General features: G+C 41.2%; 3 protein-coding genes across 5 annotated transcripts; 2 read left to right on the forward strand and 1 right to left on the reverse strand.

Annotated features, from left to right (window-relative positions):
- Positions 1 to 1,054: 1,054 nt before the first annotated feature.
- On the forward strand, positions 1,055 to 5,467 carry cish (cytokine inducible SH2-containing protein). 2 transcript variants are annotated; one of them, XM_061256784.1, is made up of 4 exons: positions 1,055 to 1,491; positions 1,682 to 1,773; positions 3,237 to 3,421; positions 3,693 to 5,467. In XM_061256784.1, the coding sequence occupies exons 2-4, from the start codon at positions 1,754 to 1,756 to the stop codon at positions 4,163 to 4,165; spliced, it is 678 nt and encodes a 225-aa protein (XP_061112768.1). In that variant the 5' UTR covers positions 1,055 to 1,491; positions 1,682 to 1,753; the 3' UTR covers positions 4,166 to 5,467. The 2 variants fall into 2 exon arrangements, with proteins under 2 accessions (XP_061112768.1, XP_061112767.1); XM_061256783.1 differs by having other exon boundaries at positions 1,055 to 1,773; positions 3,693 to 5,465.
- A 2,623-nt stretch (positions 5,468 to 8,090) lies between these two features.
- On the reverse strand, positions 8,091 to 14,216 carry hemk1 (HemK methyltransferase family member 1). The gene is made up of 12 exons (XM_061258853.1): positions 14,164 to 14,216; positions 13,757 to 13,848; positions 12,755 to 12,916; positions 12,555 to 12,646; positions 12,280 to 12,373; positions 11,639 to 11,767; positions 11,444 to 11,508; positions 11,295 to 11,344; positions 10,795 to 10,900; positions 10,465 to 10,560; positions 9,130 to 9,240; positions 8,091 to 8,996 (listed from the first exon to the last, which is right to left on the reverse strand). Exons 1-12 carry the CDS (start codon positions 14,168 to 14,170, stop codon positions 8,954 to 8,956), a joined length of 1,047 nt encoding a protein of 348 aa, XP_061114837.1. The 5' UTR covers positions 14,171 to 14,216; the 3' UTR covers positions 8,091 to 8,953.
- A 762-nt stretch (positions 14,217 to 14,978) lies between these two features.
- rhoab (ras homolog gene family, member Ab) lies at positions 14,979 to 19,388 on the forward strand. 2 transcript variants are annotated; one of them, XM_061258856.1, is made up of 5 exons: positions 14,979 to 15,108; positions 17,124 to 17,281; positions 17,424 to 17,544; positions 17,932 to 18,062; positions 18,274 to 19,388. In XM_061258856.1, exons 2-5 carry the CDS (start codon positions 17,126 to 17,128, stop codon positions 18,445 to 18,447), a joined length of 582 nt encoding a protein of 193 aa, XP_061114840.1. In that variant the 5' UTR covers positions 14,979 to 15,108; positions 17,124 to 17,125; the 3' UTR covers positions 18,448 to 19,388. The 2 variants fall into 2 exon arrangements, with proteins under 2 accessions (XP_061114840.1, XP_061114838.1); XM_061258854.1 differs by lacking the exon at positions 14,979 to 15,108 and adding an exon at positions 15,187 to 15,378.
- Positions 19,389 to 19,769: the final 381 nt, after the last annotated feature.

Genomic DNA, 19,769 nt, shown 5'->3' on the forward strand with positions numbered 1-19,769 from the left:
CAAACCCAGGACCTTCCTTGCTGTGAGGCAGCAGTGCTACCCACTGCACCATCCGTGCCGCCAACTTCAAATGTGGAAATTCAAAATGCATAGACCTATACACAGTCAAATGCTCAGTGGACAGTAGCATTTTGGATGATTTACATTTGATCCCTCTTGGACAGTGGTATAATGAGATGTGTTATGTGAGATGTGCACTGTTTAACTCGTGTTGACATTATAACATTGACATTAAAACATGATCATCTGTAAAAGGCAATTCCCAGAACATCAAAATTTCCAGAACCTCGTTCTAAATAATAATTTTGAATGTTTTCAAATTCGAACTTACATTTACAATAATTTCATATCAGGATTTCACTAACACCCTATGGTCCATACAGTTAATACTGAAGTACTCATATATCAGTGTGCGTCTGGGGAAGAAAAGGGGACCGATATGTATTCGTAGGCCGACGCAAGGTAGGAGCTTAAAACATAAACCTTTTCGATCCACAAAAGGTTGTTAAATTGTGTATGTCATTTTGTATGTGTGCAAGCAAAAAGCCAAACCACAATGAAATCGCGGTCACTAGTCTACTCTAGCTATTCACGAAAGGCTAGGTATTAGCTAGGCTAAATACATACCCTACATCGAACAACTGCCCTGACATATAACCAGTAACACTACTAAATTTGAAAATCTACGCAAAAATCCCGACAATGGCACATTAGACACGTCATGATATTAATCACAATTTCCAAACGTTAAGTTAAATAGACCACCCCCAAAATCGCAGTCTTCTCTGTGCTTCTCGCTAGTTATTCTTGGCCCTGATTTTGTTTTATTTAATTTTATATTTGCCACAATGTCCTCGCTGTGCGCGGTCGCCTTGTACCCCCGAGACCCATAAGGATACAGCCATAGTTCATTGGATACAGCGGCAGCCCATTCTCAGAATAGCAAGGGCGGAGCTGCAGGGAAGGGCACGACGCAGATAGGCCAGCCTCGTCGGTGCTTCATCTTTTCCTGGAAAGTAGTCTACTTGGAAAAACGTCGGATCTGTTTCCTGTGAACCCAACTGAGCTCATTTTAGCGCCGTTGGCTGGTAGCGACGGCAGGGAAAGGATGTCCACCTTTTGCCACAATTTACATTTTAGTGAATAAAAGTTACGCAGCTAAACAATGAAATTGGTCATTTCAACGAGAACACTTTTAACCATGTGGGTTGTGAGATCACAGTTCTGTGAAACAAGTATGCAGCTGTGCCTGAACTGATGTCGTCAGAGACGCTGAAATGCAAAGCAATTCCCAGAACACAATTCCTGGAACTTCTGTGAACTCGTAAAGCCAAACCCACTGAGCTTTTCTTCCTCTGTTTTCGCAAATACTGTAAAACATATTTTTCTTCACCACTTCAAAGACAAGGCTCTGTCTCTGGCTGATCCGTAATACTTTGCTGCTTGCCTTGAGAGGGAAGTCACGGTCACGACTTGATCATTTTCGCATTTGTACGTTATTGGATTTTATATTTAATATTTTCAATACAGCAATTATCGTTGCGGATAGTAAAATTATAATGAATTTAAGTCGGTCATTTTCTGTGAAACAAGATTAAATACTGTGGTTAAATTTAAAATTCTGTTTTCAGATAAATTAAAACAAAATAGATATAGCTATCGGTATCTTTTTTCTCTCAAGCTTTTGGTTTTAAAAGGCCAGAAATACAACCTCAGCGATTGGACAAACTCAGGGAAATCTTCGCTATCTGTGATGATTCTATGCGTACAAGGGTAAGTGGTCTTTTTTTTAAGTAAATTGATTTGGGTGTGTGACCTTAGTAAAGATATTAGTAAATCTGTTCGGGCAAATTTATTTTAGTATAGATTGTGACGTTTATAATGTATGCCGTAAGCTTAATACGGTTTATGGCTGCTTTCATTTAACCACATATAAGCAACGTCTATACAGGGCATTGCACATTTCCGCAGTTACACCTAGTCTTTCTTAAACTTGTGGAGCCTGTTGGGGGTGGGGGGATATCCGCAATCTGTCACAGAGGTACAATAATATTTTATACATTTAAATAGGACATGCATGGGACAGTTTGATCGTTTTTTCTAACACCTGCGACCAGAACTTTTAAGTACCAAGACCACAAAGGGTTTTTTAACCAAAATCTGTTTTGACCCTCTATCTGTGTGAGGGGGAAAGTGTCGATATTTCTCGTTATTTCCTCAGCAGTTCTTTCATATTGACTAAGCCCTTCCTGTAAAAACAACCCTTGAATGCATGCATATTAATTCAGAACTGTGGGTGGCCGCTTGCTGATATTTATGCTTCAAGATTACTTTAATAAAAACCATTTAAAACCACTGAGTACATTATGTAACATAGGACGAAGGCTGAAATACATACAAACGTCAGTTTTTTTCTCACTATTATTTCAGTTTTTATGTATGTTTCTCATAGGCCAGGCAGGTTATCTTTACAGTTAATGATGTTTTAAATATTGAGAGAAGTTTCTGATGGCTTGTTTGCTTTACAGTGGTTGCTATCGGGCATTTGTGGTCTAAAATAAGACATTACACCTTCAAGTTACCCCAAAGCAGCTTGCACTATCAGATTATACCTATAATAATTTTGTACATACAGAATGCATGTTACCTCATTATTCTTCAAAATATTAGGTTTAATAGTTTTTTCAGTTGGAACTATTTCATACGACTCGTGCAAACTGAGATCATTGCACTCAAGGAAGAAGTACCGGCACAATAAAAATAAACATAATAAAATGAATCTGTTCTTATGTACTATACATACACGAGGCACAATTCTGAGCTCAAACCGACTCACTCTTCCAGTTAACCACTACATATTCATTAAGCCTATTAAATGCCACAACCAAAAGTTGCCTTGTAATGAGAGTCATCCCCTGTAAGCTAGTTAATAAGTGCTCTAGAATGCTTTTATTTTTCTGTTTACTTGGAAAACCTAATGTGTTTGCAAAAAATTGTGACAATCATTATCTCTAAATGTGTACAGACTATTTGTCTCTCCAGAGACAAGGATCTATCTACTTTGCTAATCACCTCAGGATATTGTGATGTTAAAAAGACAAACATGCATTCAAACACCAAAAATGTACAGAAAGAGGGTAACAGGGTTCCAGAAAGTTCTGACAGTGCACATTTTGTTATGCTGTCTAACTTGCATGCAATCTCTTTGGTGACTGATCGTTCCTTCCTGTTTTCAGCCCCAGGGGTCTGCTGCCTGTTCCAACTACTGAGGCGGTTCCATTTACCATGCGGACCGATACACACCTTGGGTTCTCCTCATCCACTCCCACCTCCTGCTGCCTGCATAGCCCTCCCAAGTTGTGGGACCCCACAGAAGACTTGCGTGCCATTGCCCAGACCTTCCACTACCTGGATATCTCAGGTATAGCAGCGTTCTAAATGTGCCCATCTGTGGCCGCACATACAGAGGACTCACAGTTGAGGAAATGTGGTATTCCACAAATGTGGTATTCTATTATGGATATATTGTGGGTAGGTTCCAGACAATAGCTATCACAGAGTGAGGATCTTGGCATCCCATAAGTAATCTAAATCAGGATGTCAGGGTCATAATGATTTCTTCATTGTTTTTTTCACAATGACAGTTAACAAAGATTTGATTTCAAACAACTGATGTTTTTTTTTTTCTGCAGGGTGGTACTGGGGTGCCATTACAGCAAGTGAGGCACAGTCAGTCCTTCAGGAGGCGCAGGAGGGGACCTTCCTCATTCGGGACAGCAGCCACCCCTTGTACATGCTGACCCTGTCTGTGAAGACAGGACGTGGCCCCACCAATGTGCGAATTGAGTACAGCCATGGACGTTTCCGTCTGGACTCCAGCTCTCTAGCCAAACCCCGGCTACTAGCATTTCCAGATGTGGCCAGCCTTGTGCAGCATTATGTAGGGTCAAGCCAGGGCGAGTTGGCGTGCAAAGAGGACCAACCAACGCCCAAGGATAGTGCATTGCTCCTGAAACTGGCTCGTCCACTCAACCGCCACAAGTCCTGCCCTTCCCTACAGCACCTCACACGACTCACAATCAACCGCCTCACCGACTCTCCTGACCAGCTTCCCCTGCCTCGTCCTCTACAACGCTACCTGAAAGATTACCCCTTCCATCTTTGAAACACCCAGCACCCCCTTGGGGACGTGGTGGCTCCCAGCACACCTGACGCTGTGATGGGATACGGATCTGGCACAGTGAGATTCTGGTATGAGTACCATGTGATGTAATTGCATTACCACTGGAAGGCTGCAGCACTGAGCTGAATGGGGGTTGGGAGGGAATATGATAGTCCTGTCACAGAGAACACGCTGTACATATTCAGGTATGATCAGATGATCATATTCTGGGCACAGTTCCCTCCTTAGGACCGGGTAGTATGTCAAAGATGTGTTGCTCCAGGTTCTAGCTTAATTTGTCCCCCAAATGAGTCAGTCAAGAAGGCATACCTCCTCACAACCATAAAGCCTGCAGGACCAGTTTGCTGTGACCTGTTTGCTCTGGACTGAACCAGTTTGTTTTTATGGAAATTTTTTATGAACACTTTTTTATCAATCTTGAATTCATGTGATTATTCCACAATGTGGCTGTTTGTACACAGTAATAAAAAATATATTTTCTAAAAAAAAAAATATCGCAAATGATGTCCTGTTTATTTCTTATCTGTTCATGTACTGTGGCTAAATTCTCAGCACTTCTGCATATAATCTGATTACATAAAGAAACGTACGCAAGAAAATATCTCAATGGAAATTGTGACTATGTACCCACAAATATGTGGTAAGCGACTTAGAAAATGCTTCAACCAAGTGGGATTTGGAATTTAACAGTTCATGAAAGGATAGTACACATTTGCTTATTTGCTTACAGTATGAAATAAAGTGCAATACATTAAGTTTTATATGGTCCATGCATATAGCCTTGTTTTTAATTTAGAAGATACCTAATTTCAGAACCATTTAATTTTTATTATTTTATTGCATAGACTAGTGTACAGGCGTATACACTCAGTGAGCACTTTATTAGGTATTTATTAGACTTATTGGTCTTCTGCTGCTGTAGCCTGTCTACTTAGTTTGGTTAGACACGTTGTGTGTTCAGAGATGCTCTTCTGCATACGACTGTTGTAATGGTTATCTGCATACGACTGTTGTAATGGTTATTTGCATTACTGTCACCTTCCTGTCAGCTTCGACCAGTCTGGCTCTTTTCCTCTGACCTCTCTCAACAACACATTTTTGCCTGCAAAACTGCTGCTCACTGGATGTTTTTTGTTTTTGGCACCAACAATCATTCCACAGTCAAAGTGACTTGGATCACATTTCTTCCCTATTCTGACATTTGGTCTGAAAAACAGCTGAACCTTCTGACTAAGTCTGCATGCTTTTTATGCATTTAGTTGCTGCCACATAATTGACTGATTCGATATTTGTATTAACACGGTGGTGTACAGGTCTACCTAATAAAGTGGTCACTGAGTGTATATGTGTATTTAACCTTTGTAAAGAAAAGTACACCACTCATTTGGCATTAAAAATAAACAATGAAGTTTTAATGAAATTAAATCCCCCAAAGTTGCTTGATGATGTCTCTAGAATGAATTACCCATTGCTGCCTACTCACTTTGCGGCGCCAGGATTTTACGATTTACGAAAAAAGGACCGTCATACGTAAATTCGAGTATGTGGATATAGGCATCGTTTTAATCGTCTTACTATCACAATTGTTATCACTAATGACAAGTAATCCTAATGAATCTAAATGTATTCCTTTTATTTTTTTGAACATCACAGTTTGATAGTCCAGGACGGCCGTGGTAACCATGGGCCGTGAATGTGTACCTTTTTTATGTGGGCCGAAGAAGATAAAGAGAAAACGGGCAGTTGCCGTACCCGAACAGAAATACGCGCGTCCAATTTACAGTATCCACTTGCGGGGCATGAAAATTCCCTCTGTTGGCATTTCATTAATTTACTATTTAATTGGATGAGGTAACAGATGAAATTACAGTTCCGAGCAACGGCGTTTTAGATTTCTCAGCATTCCTGTAATTCAGTGTAATTTTAGATAATAGTTTAAATTATTCAATATCTTATACAACCTATTACTTCTATGACTCGGTGTCTATTTTTCAGCGGCTGGCTGCAATATACTAATTTAACAATTTACTTGTTTCAACTGTTTTCCGAATACGACTGTTTGCCACACCTAAGTATGTGCCATTCGGTGTGCGCGTCTACCCTGATGAAGGCCGTTCTGCCGCAAACTGGCGCCCGTCAGTAATATATTCTGGTCCTGCCAAGACTTTACAATCCGCGTGAGTGCGCTGGAATCTTTGTTCTTTTTTCGTGGCCAACTGATTTGTCCAGCCCTAAGATGTGAGCCATGAGATATGAGAATGCATTGTTCGGTGAGACGACGAACATTTATTTTCCATATTCCTGTTACTGGAATGTCATCTCGTGACGCTCGAGTGCGCGTCTAAATCCCTTAATTGTTGCCTTGTTTTTCTGGATAGGCTGCTTCAGTTTCTGATGATGTGGAGGTATTTACACATTTAAGCCATGGTCGTTCGACAGTGTAGCATACACTCACTGGCCACTTTATTAGACACAACTGTCTAGTACCGAGTAGGACCCACTGAATTCTTTGTGGCATGGATTCAACAAGGTCCGAGGTCCTTTTGGGGATTACTTAGGGATTTTGGTCTATTCTGACTCAATGGCTTCACACAGTTCTTGCATATTTTGTAGTCGCATATTCATGCCTTTTCCACCTCATCCCAAAGGCACTCTATTAGATTGAGATCTGGGGACTCCATGGTGTAGTCTGATTTGTGTCTTTTGTACATTTCCCTGCTGGAAGTATCCTTTGAAAAGGGGTAGACTGGAGGAGCAGGTTATTTGAGTTAATGTAAAATGGCCGTTTAGTATGTGTTTGTGGATTTTTCCCCCCTCAACATTAGACTGTCATATTTAGTGATTGGCATTTCAAAATGGATTAATGGGGTCCAAATCTGACAGTTCATAACTGCACCCCACTTCAGCCAAGATTTAAATCATTCCCATTTCCTTTCCCCATTTCGTATCCTAATATCTATTGTTTACTCACTTTCCCATTCCACAGAAATGCATTTAATGAGATTAATAGACATGGAAAGCACATACTCTTAAGGAAAACACTAAAGATTAACATGTATTAAACCCTTATACCATTCATTATGGAAATTGTATTCAATTGTATTTTTTATCTATTGTACAGAGATGTGTAGTAAAATACAGAACTTCACAAAAGTGCTTTCAAGCGGAATCATGAATGCTGTGAATGGTTTCGTATCTGCGCTGGTATTGCTTTTTGTATTTGGTCTTTGTTTAGCTTTCAGAATAGTAAAAAAAAAAAAAAGAAGAGATTCCTGAAAATGAAAGACTGAATCATAACTTAACCCACCCCCCTTTCCTCTCCATCCACTTTCCTATCTCCGGCGGAGAGGGATAAAGCCGGGCGATTCACGGAATGAGCATGCGCTTCCAGGGAGAGCCAGATACTGGAAAGGAGAGTTCCAGGAAAGCCTTCAGTAATTACCCTCAGCCACACTCCACTCCAGTTCCTAGAATCAGGGCGAGGGGGGGTGGGGGTGAGTTGTGAGGTAGATAAAGGGGAGGAGGCAAAGGTAGATGTTCTACAAAGCATGTCCCTGATTCGAACATTAAAGCCGTCAGATCAGGAATGAAGCAACCAGAAGAAGCTGATTGGCAGTAGTGCCTGGTCTATCACACCTGTGGGATCCTGTTCGCCGCCGTGCCTTTTACTTTTAGCAGGGCCACTCAAATGCAGTAGTGAGAACTGGTTATTAGCACTTAAGTATGTCAGCAAGCCATAAGAAACGAGAAAAATCATATATCACTTAAATTTCAGTTATTTGGATCCCCTAGCTGCTGGTCTTCCTGGGGTTCCACACTTTAAAAGCAAAAATTTTCAAGATACTTGTATAAGCTTGTAACAAATAAAGTATGTACAGTGAAATGTTGGAAACAGAGTACATTCTGTGAAAATGCAACAGTAATCGGTTTTATTTTTGTTTTAGGGTTTTGTTTGAGCTAAAAAATAAAATAATAAACTTGCATGAGAAACATACTAAATAATATTAGTATAATAAATAATAATTCTAATATTAAATACAATTGAAAAACCATTGGGAGCCATGCGATTTCCAACTCGCGTGAGACCGATAATAGTGCCACAAAGAAACTCTCGATCGGAATTCTAATTGCGGAGCGTAGAGAGAAATTGGGACAGACGTATTGAAAAACAGGGCAGTATAAAGTGGAGACGAGATGGGGAGAGGGGGAGGGGGGGAGGGGACGGCGAGGGCGCTAAGCTGGAAGGCAGCCAGTGAAACTCAACGCCCGCTTCTGGGGGTGCAGCGCTTGGGCTTGTGGAGTGGAGGAGTGGGGTTTTCTCTCTCTCAGTCCTTTCTCTCCCGCACTCACACTCCACTTGCACCCAGGGACTACGTGGCTGAGACTGCACCTCCCAGCATTGAATCCAGATCAACCCCAATCTTCCCAGATTAGTTTGGGATGGTAGTTTGGTATATCCATTTTGGGTTGTTTGCTGGAGGGAGAAATGTACCAGGCACGTAGCAGCCTACTCGGGTCCTGACCCAGCAGAGTGCTCCATTTTCTTTCTTGAATATTTCCTCCCTTTGACACAGATTTCATTCTCAAAATGAAATTTGAGTGGGCTGGATGAATGGTTTAATTGGCATAGCATTACCCAGTGTTTCAAGGCTTGAATGGCCAGTTTAAGCACAGAATGAGTTAACAATGCACAATAGTCGAAGCACATGGATTCACAATAATAACAATAAAAATACAATAATGACAATGGAATGACACTCGCTCCCCTGTTTAGTTTTCCGCTCCTCTTCTCTGCAGGACACAGAAACGTGGCCTAAGGGGAAGACAGCATGACTTCTGGTGAAAATAATGTCACAATATGTCTGCATCGCACAACTTTCTGTGACATCACACACTGACTGGAGCACTGACCGCTCAGGAAGCATCACTGTGACAGAAATACAGACCTGTTCGTGATGTCATAGTGTGTCTGAATGTACTCCAGTCCTATCTTTTCTTCCTCCGCAAATTTCTGGATCACTGGAGGGTGCCTAGGGTCTACCTCCAGGTACACAAATCTGGCAAAGCAAGAGGGGAAAAGGAGTGGGATCTTTGGGGCTTTTGTGATTTAATCAATTTAATTCTGTCAATAATTATAAATCCTTTGGAATAGATGCAAAATTTCAGGAAGAGTAAAGCACTGTCCCTGATACTGAGTTAAATCAGTATCAGTATATGTAGAATAAAAGAAAGTTAACAAACATTTGAGGATTCCTTCAGATGACCACATCGACTAAGTATCAATTTTCCTCATCACCAATTCAACCACTCCCATATAAACCTGGTCATCCCTGGCCTCCACTGTAGATTACAGTCCACCAGATAAGGATCCTGTATACATTCCAGGAGCTTTAAAGAGAGACATGCAGTGTGCCAGGAATGAACTCCGGGACACTGTTCCCCTGTGTGCTCTCCACTGGCCCTGGCACATCCTGCCATGCTTCAGACAAGGAGGATTCAGTTTCAGCTTTACAGGATTCCACTTATGAGACCCAAAATTAATCTTTGAAAACTACCATGACTGTGTGTCTATCTTTTCAATATCAGCATGGCAACATGTTTGCCAACAGGTCCTACAGTACTGGCACAAATTATGTACCTCTGCTTAAAGAAGTTTAGTACTCTTAACATTTTTATCTGTGTATCTTCTATTGTCGTTTCTCAGAGCCATTCTTATCTGTAAAAATGTATTCAAAACCATTATCTTCTTGACCATGAGTGGTAATGACATTGTTACCATCGGTTATGTATACTGTAATATTATCTCTTTATGGAGAAAACTACTGGACAAGCAAATGCTCAAGCTGATTATAAAGCCAGCAGTAAGATGCATGGGATTGCTCAATTACATAGACTAATACATATAGTAAGGTGTAATGATTATTACTTAGCGGAAATACTCATTTTCATTTTGTTATTACATAATATTACATTTATTATGCCAAAAAGAGAAACCAGTCATCAATCTGTTTATAAATGCAGCGTTTCCATAACCTGTGCCAGTACTGTCGTAACTGCCAGAGCCGTCTCCCAGGAACATGTTCCTCACTTCCATGAAAATACCAGGATTGAGTATTTCCATGAACTGTGACTAACCGCAACTAGGAAAGCCTCTTTGCTAGATTACTGCAGGAACCCTACAGTATAAATACACACACAGGGTCTGTCTCCCTCTTTCTCATGGCCATATGCACACACAAACACAGACTACATATACACACACGCATAATGTACAGACTTACCCCAGGTCCTTTAGGAGGTGTGGAGCCAGAGTCAGTATCTGTGCAATGATCTGCAGCCCATCTGCTCCTCCATCCAGTGCAGCTGGGTCCTCAAACCTGGGAGTGAGGGCAAGGGAGGACAGAGGAGGGTGGGGGTTCAAGCCAGCATATGAAGGTGGGACGGTTTTGAGAGGATGGTTCAGAACAGGCCGATTGCACATCTTTTCTGAATTTGTTTTGTAAATCATACATTCAATTGAAAAATGGGAAAGTTCTTGGAATTTTCATGTACTGTATGTTCATTTGACAAATTCAGTTGAAAAAAACAAAACATTCTCAAATCTCACCAACCTGAGGATTTCGGGTTCCAGGGACGTCATGTCCTGGGAGAACAGGTATGGGGGGTTACTGACCAGTATGTCGACTGGACCACACTCCTTCAATATCACCTCTGCGTCTGCAGTATGGAGGGGACTGTCACATTTGCACATTTGTCACACTGAATGTTTTCAGATCTTTAGACAAAGGGAACCTAAAGTGTAAACACTTTAGGTTGTCACGCCCATATCACCCCTATGAAAAAGTAATTGCCCCTTTAAAGCAAGAACTGCATTTATACCATATACCTATAATTTGATCTTTCATAACTGTGGTGGAACCTTAGCTCACATTTTACCAAACTGCTTTAATTCAGACAGATTGGTAGGTTTACGAGCATGGCCTTCTTGTTTCGGGTCCTGTCACAGCATCTCTACTGGGTTCAAGTCTGAACTTGAGCTCGTATGCATTTAACCAAGACAAGGGAAACCGCAGAGGGTTACACTCTCTTTTTCATTCTCTCCGTTTCTTACCCACAGTGAGATCCAACTGTCGAACCTCTAGTCTGTCCTGAAGCCCCAACCTGTCACATAGCAAACATTATACACATTATATATACATCCCAGGACACACTCAAGAAACAGATGTCTACAATTTGTGGCAAGTCCCGTGGGTAGGTTACCTGTGAGCATTCTCCTGAGTCAGACTCACTGCTTCCGTACTCTTGTCCACTGCAACTACACTGAGCTGGAGTAAAGAAACCGTTAATTACATCCTGAATGCATTGTACCAATAGTGATGATTGTGATTATTATTCCTTATTTAGAAACTGGTAAGGAAGTTTACTTAAAAGACTTTCCCAACTCCCAGTGCTTACCTGGGGTAGGCTATGGAGTAAACTGAGGGAGACGGCTCCAGACCCACAGCATAGTTCCAGACACCGCAGACTTGGCACTCTGCTGTCCCATCTCGACTGGAACCCGGCCAGTACCAGGCCCACCAGCTCCTACATGCACACACACACACTTACACATGCACAAACACACACACTGCTTTCCCCATGCACGTCACTCAATCCTTCCATTCAGTCTTTAAAAGGTTTCATATCGCAACAGCACCACCTAGTTGTTTCTGAGAATAAAGCATAAAAATCTGTGGATGCCACATTCCAAATGTGGTGTTGCTTGCAATTGTAGGTTATATTATACTTTAAGCCTGCAGACTTGCAAAAATAATTATTTGCCCGACTAAAATAGATCTCAGCAAAGAGACAGAACATCATTCAAAATCATTCCAGCCCTATAGACATAGACAACATATATCACCTTACGGCTAGTTTATGCGTGCAGCATAAGTGTCTATGCCAGGGTTCAGTGAAGGCCAAGAACTGCTAGTTTACCCACCCTCCCATTACCTGTTTGTATGTGACAATAGTATAGGCATCTAAAAAGTATGACAGTGTATATGTGTGTGTAAACATGTCAATCGTAGCCACAGAAGTTCTGTCCGTACTCTTACCTCCGTCTCTGGGCGTGGGATAAAAACGGGAGGCCTCATCTTCAGTGTCAGATCTCTGAAGTCCCACTCCTCAATAACATACTGCACTGGCATCCTGAACACAATTAATATAATGTTACACAACCGCAACATGCTCACATAACAGTCTGATTAAGCAAAAGGCATGTATCTCATCAGCTCACAACATATTGTCACAACATACATTTTTAAACCACAAGAATTTCAAATGACACCTCCTCAACTGCTCTGGTATGGGACACATTTAGAACGTTTACCTTGCAAGACGTTTTGAGCAGAGCTCCCAGAATCGGTGTGTCTGTACACCTGTCAGCTCCTTTGTCATAATGATGGGATCCAGGCTCGCCATCTGGCAGAACGGCGGGAGGAAATGAATGAGCCGAGAGCAGAAGAGTGGGCAGACAGAGGGAGCATGCAGACCATGAAGACCATTATTGCCTTGGTTCTTCACACTCACAGTCTTGGCTCCCAGAATGTGTGCCATGATGTACTGGCTGGAGAGGTATGGCTCGGAGACCCCACATCCTCGAAAGCGCTGCTCCCAAATGGCCGTAGCTTGCTGTACATTAAGATGGCTTACTGGGGGGAAGTCTCTCCCCCCTGATGCTGAACGCAAACTCTGGAGGCAAAGAGGGATTAGACTTCATAAACTCTGGTCCGAATGGGATGCAATCCACCGGGTATTCAAATATCTGAATAGCTACACAAATATGACGATTTGGAAAATGCCCCTTCAGTGCAATAAGGGAATCACAAGTCCTGCCCTGAAAAGAGCAACAAATTCTCAACCTGTCACGCAAACCTATATGAAGAATCTATTCACCAAAATCTTTTTAAAATAAAAATAAAAATGCAGGCAATGTTACTTAGTATGTAGTTCTCAATTCTACCATACCAGGTAATGTGGTTTTGATGTTTTACACCATTAATTTTACACCGTTAATTTGGCATAATCAGCCAACTGAAACATATATAAACGTAAATCCAAAGGATCAATGTACACTCAGGTTGACCTCCTTGACTGAACCATTTGTGAGCATGACCATCATGAAAGGGTATCTATTGTGTCTTATTTCACTTCACACCTTTTAATGAAGGAAAGATTTTTCCTCTGGATCATTAGCGCAAAACATAATTGCAGGGCTGCAGAACAACATTGCACACATATATTTGTTTCTAATCACTTCTGAAATCTCCTAACATAGAACAAGCCAAAACTTTGTGACTCTCACCACAAGGCCAAATGCAGACAGTATTACTACTTACACGGAGTAGCTTCTCCTACTTCAGTAGAAGAGAACCTAGGGTGAATTGATAAAGACCTACCTACACCAAAAGACTGTCCATAACAATCATGTTTGGCATAAAAAGCGAGAACCTAATAACAGGACAGCTCCATAACAGGATTCACGTGTAAAGAATTGAGAGTCACCAAGTGGTCTCATTTCTGTCCCCCTACCTGGTGTCTCACTCGTCCCTTGTGCAGTCTTACTGCACATCCAAGGCGGTTCAGCTTGATTAAAACGTCCATTGATTCGGACAACTGTGAACCTGAATCAGTGTAACGATGAATTTATTTAAATGACTACTAATCCAGCAGTCGTGTGTAAAAAAAAAAAATGAGGTTGGAGAGTACGTCCATAACTAAGACAGAACTATGATTAGCTCGATATATACCAAGACATGGTTGACAATTTAGCTGTTACAGCCAGCATGACCTAGATATCTGCGTCTGACAGTGACACTGCTAATTCGGTATTACTGCACCCATGAAATAATAATGACAGAACAAAAAACATTAGCTATATTAATCATTTCTGTACATTGTAGATGTAATAAGGGAAGGGTACGCATATATAATCTTACGGCACATTTCCGTGTTCCAGTTTTAACCCGGAAGTAGTGGTTGCTTGCTTAGTTACTACAGTTATTGCCATGGGTATTGGAGTTTATTCATTTAAATGTATAAATGTATAAATGTATTACTTCTTTTTTTTGCCTCTGATGCGAAAAGGAAATTACACCATTGAAGTCCATTCAAAACTATGAACGTACCCTGGCGATATTATGCTATTTTGGAAAATACTGTACTTTTACATTCTAAAACGTCCTCACGCTGAATTAATGAGCCGATATATAAATATTTGTTTAATTCCTATTCATCCCTTCCGATTTAGGTATCCAGTGTGCATGCTTTGTAGCACAAAAAAAAGCCAACAGCACGCATGCTCTGGTGCCAAAATAAGTCCAAAATATCGTCCAACTGGCAGCCTCCATGAATTGTCTTCATGTGACAATTATTATTTATTATTATTTAGTATTATTTTGACTTGTTGGTCTCCTGCTGTTGTAGCCAATCCACTTTGATTTACTGTGACATAAGTATGTAAATGCTGTCTGGTTTAATGACCTAAGCTACAAGTAAATGTTTACCACTGCTAGGGAAAACACATTTCCCTCAATGATCTCATACCAGATTTAACCAATAAGTCTGTATTATTATTTTTTAGTAGTTTGCTTATTGTATGCTTTTGCTTTGTTCTTTTGATGTAAAAAGTAAATGTAAATTATTTAAATTTTCGTATTTTATGGGCGGCAATGCCTCAAGATTAGCCACCCAATGTGCTGATTTCGTCCGTTATTTGTAATAATGACTTCTTTATAAAACGAAACCCCACCCTGGAGCGTGCACGCGCAGGCGTGGCTAGCTCTCGTCCCCGTCATTTCTTTCCTTTCCTCCTCGTGCGCGTACTTGTTGTTCATTGTATGAGAGTGGGTATTGTAACCATTGCAAAGCCACATAAATTACAGGTAAGGCTACTTCGGTAAGACAATGTATCGCAGCCGTATCATATCGTTTGTAGTCTGAAGAAAATGTGTAAACAGTTCAATTATGTTCGATTAAATTTGTATAACTTGGCCATTTTCGGCAATTAACTTAGCTAAGTAGACGGTGGCAAGCTCGCCATCTAGCTAACGAACTTCTGTGTTAGCGTCTACTTGCCGAGGACAAGCTGCTTCCGCCCTGGTTAACGTTAGCTTTGCAGCTAATGGGTGGTAACAAGCTAGAATAACGTTAAGGTTTGTAATGTAGTCTTCGCTCGCTTTCAAAAGTTCTTGAGTGGCTAAATGTCTGACAAGTGCTAGCTTGCGATTTTCGTCGAATAAATGGTTAAGTGGGCTCGCTAGATAGCTAGCCCAACTTACTGAATTATTGGAATTCCGCATTGGTGTTGATGGCTAAGCTAGCTTTTAGTTCGCTAACGGTAGCCTACACTAGTAAATTAGCCGGCTAGCTAGCCTAGCGTTTTTCAATAAACTTTTCTCTCTTGTTCGGTAACCGTTTTTATAGAAATTTTGTTAGAGAAATTTGCTAACTCATGTAGACGACAACTGTAATTTACTAATAAGTCAAATTTAGCGAGCTACCTAGCCAATGAAGTAACGTTAGCTAGCTAGCTAACTATAATCCAGATTTGGCGAATTAATCGTAACACTAGCAAGATGACTAACTGTTAGCAGGTAAAATATTTATCTAACGGTGGCTAGCTAGCTACCTTAATGCTACCTCGTTTGGGTTGGCAAACGAGAAATTATAATATTGAAATTGAAAGTTGAAACTTTGATATGTGGCCTTATCTTGGGTATTGGCTGGGTGGGCGGGGCTACGTATGACCAAGTTGTTAACAAACTGTTTCCTTCACCTCCTCCGATAGATTTAGCTTGCAATCTTGGCGAATGTGACGGTCGCACAAAGGTTTCCAATATCTTCATTATAAATATTGGTACTACCATCTGTTGCTACTTGACGCCATCTTGATTCGGAGTTAAAAGCTATGACTGACTCTCAGGCCACCCAAATGCACTGCGAAGATGCAGAAAAAGATGAAGAAATGTTCCCTCATTTCAGAATGGGTTAAGGACTGTGGCAAGTGTGCAGTTCAGGTTGTGATGATTCCAGTTTGCATTTGGGATTTGGTGCACCTTTTTCTGTTGTCGGTGCTTATTCTACCCAGTTATTCGGTTAAATAGGCTTGCGTTAGCTGCGCACCGGTTATGTTAAAAGGCGAATGAGAGGTAAACGTTGAAAGTAACGCTTTTAGAACTAATATTAATTACTATGTTCATTTGGATTCGTTATAGGATGTTTTACAACATCGCTGCATTTTTTTGGCGAGAGAAATGACCTAGAAGTAAAGTTGAGGAAGCAGACGCAGCTAATATTATCGTGAGAATTACTCTGAATCGGAAGGGCACATTCCTACAAGCCTAACCATTTACTGCCCACAAACTCTTCTCCCAAAAATCTCGTCCGATGGGTCTGCAACCCTATCGTTGTAAATAAAGCACACGTCAAACAATGACAAGTGCATGTATCTTAATTTTCTTTAATGCATCAAGCAGTTATTTGAATACTTTTTTATTGTCATTGAATTAATCTATTTTTTAATATATGTGATGTATTTTCCTGGCATTTTTGCAGTCAGGAGTTTTTGTTTATGGCTATAATGATACCAGCTATTGTTAGAGACTAGGAATCTAATTTAAGTTGTGATATTATTAGAATGTCTCAAAATATCCTATATGCCTGTTGTTTAACTTTTAAACTAGCCCCTCCCTCCCAATGTGTTGAATGGATGTGATTGGGAAGCAATTCCATGGCTTGTGCAGGCTTGTCATTTATCTCAGTTTGCAAGGAGTGGGTAGGGCATATCATATTAAGGGTCATTTTTGCCCATGTTAGGGAGTTTGAATCAATGGGAAAGAAGCTGGTGATTGTGTGTGATGTTGTGGTGTAAGTTTCCCACGGTGGTATTTTTGTCCAGGCATGGCTGCAATCAGGAAGAAGCTGGTGATTGTTGGGGATGGTGCTTGTGGCAAGACCTGCCTGCTGATTGTCTTCAGTAAAGACCAGTTCCCCGAGGTCTATGTGCCCACGGTCTTTGAAAACTACGTGGCCGACATTGAGGTTGACTGCAAACAGGTACTGTATGCACCCACCTCGGTATATATGCCTGTTGTAGGTGTTTGTTTTTGTGGATGAAAGCTGTTGAACTGGGCAGCAGATGTGGTTCAGCCAGGTATATAGCAATGTCTATAAGAACAGTAATTATTCTGTTTGGTAGGTGGAGCTAGCATTGTGGGACACAGCGGGTCAAGAAGATTATGACAGGCTCCGCCCCCTCTCATACCCAGACACTGATGTCATCCTCATGTGCTTCTCCATTGACAGCCCTGACAGCTTGGGTGAGTATAAGAAGAGTGTAAAGGCTCAAGCAGCCAAAACCGGGCGTTGTTTTTAATGCTCATTTCCTGCTTGTGTTGAGTCGCTGCTCATTAGCGCGAATGCGGTTGGCTTCAGTATAGATGTTTCAGCCACCCTTTCGGCGTAAAGTCAATGGCAACAATACGGTCAAAGTCGCAATCGGTGTCTCCCCATGTGCCGATTTTCTTCAAGTTATTGTGTTATTCCGACATTACAGTAATACTTTGGGGACAGTTTCCTGAGTCAAAACACTTTTTGGTAGCCATAACGGGCACTTGTTCGGTATTTTTTCTACAGTCTATCGTAAGGCTTCTCTCCTTGTTACTGGCCTTTCTGACAAACCTCCCCCTCCTGCTGTTATTTTGTAGAAAACATCCCAGAGAAGTGGACTCCTGAGGTCAAGCACTTCTGCCCCAATGTTCCCATCATCCTTGTGGGCAACAAGAAGGACTTGCGTAATGATGAACACACACGACGTGAGCTTGCCAAAATGAAACAGGTAAAGCAGTCCTGTTAAAATAATCAAATGAACATTTGATCAAAAGGGTATGTGCTTCTTTCATCCCTTGATTTCATAGTGCTCATGCAAACCTCTGTTAACGGCAACTTTGAGAAACTGAGCTCAATGTTTTTCCATCCGCTGTGGGTCTGATGCAGACAAGGCAGAACGGGCAATGTTGATGTATTCTGATGTCTTTCTTCCCTTGCAGGAGCCAGTGAAGCCGGAGGAGGGGCGTGACATGGCTAACCGTATCAGCGCTTTTGGCTACATGGAGTGCTCTGCGAAGTCGAAGGATGGTGTGAGGGAAGTTTTCGAGCTGGCTACCAGAGCAGCTCTGCAGGCAAAGAGGGGAAAGAAGAGCAACAAATGCCTTCTTTTGTAACAGCGTGAGGACTGGAAGCAGGGCCTGGTGTCCTGTTAAGGGGATGGGTGTCAGGAGAACAGCCTGTAAACTCCAGTGGGCCTCCCCATTCAAGGACTGACTAATGGGGCGTGGGCTTCTTTTTTTATCCCTTTTTTCCTTTCTTTTTTTTTTTTTTTAGTCATGGAAACATTTTGGTATTTAAAACGGGAAGCGAAATGGAGAACAGACAGTTTTTTTACGTAACCTGTGAGTAGCTCTCACCTCTCCCGCTTGCCTCCCCATATGCTGTCATGTGCCCTGCTGAGGTGGGGAACGGGTGTGCCCTGTGCCACTGCTTAGCCTTTCAGTCTTGTGCACGTGTGCAGGATTTGAACAGTCTGTTGCCTAACTGCTTAACTTGTAGTTCCTGTATAAATAATTTTTAAGTATTTTGAAAAAATAAAGGGGTTGAAACTAAATTGACGGGAAAACATGTTGTATACAAGAAATATGTTTATATAAATATTAAAGTTTGAATACATGCATATGAACACATAGGGGCTTAACTGGAAACTGTATTCATGAAAAAATAGACCTGGTAACTTTGTCTAATAAATACATTTATATAACAAGGTTTTCCAGTTGGAGTGTAATGGGGAAATTAAGGAATTGCTCAAGTGTTTAAATTAGTATATCAAGATTGGAGGGGTACGGCCATCTGTCTTCTCGTAGATTTCACTCCTGTCGCCCCTGTGTCTAACTGATGCGCAAATGCATATGTGCATTTTCAACAAGAGACAGGCTTACAAAGTCTCAGCTTAACAGGGATCAAAGCAGTATTTGCCATTTGTCAGGAGTTTTTGGACCTACCCCCTCATCCATCCAGAGGTTTATACTAGCTGTTCTACTTTGACAGCTACACAAAATGGTATATCATGTTCTGTGCATGCAATGCATTAAACTGTTTTGAAGTACCTACACTTAGTTGAAAATGTTGACTTACTTGCTTCCATGTACATGTGTAACTGAATGCAAGGTTTCCCCTTTTTGGGCCATTTCTTCAATGCAGGAAGTATAGCAGTCAGAGAAGGGCATTACCATTGTTGAGAAAAGTATGGGGCAATAGGCAGTGAGAAGTATGAAGAGGCATAGTAGAATGTAGAGAAGCTGGGAAGAGCAGACACTTGCATAAGATCTAAGGTGGCAGTATGTTGACTCAAGTTTGAGTTGTGTGTGCTCTTGATATTAGGTCATTGCATGAACCTTAAACATGACAAATCAACATATACTTTAGGCTTGATTTTGATGAATATACATTTATAATATAATGGTATCCCATCCTCACTTCTCTGTACACCTAA

The sequence above is a fragment of the Conger conger genome, chromosome 10 (genome assembly GCF_963514075.1).
Source record: "Conger conger chromosome 10, fConCon1.1, whole genome shotgun sequence".
In the NCBI taxonomy this organism is placed as follows: Eukaryota; Metazoa; Chordata; class Actinopteri; order Anguilliformes; family Congridae; genus Conger; species Conger conger.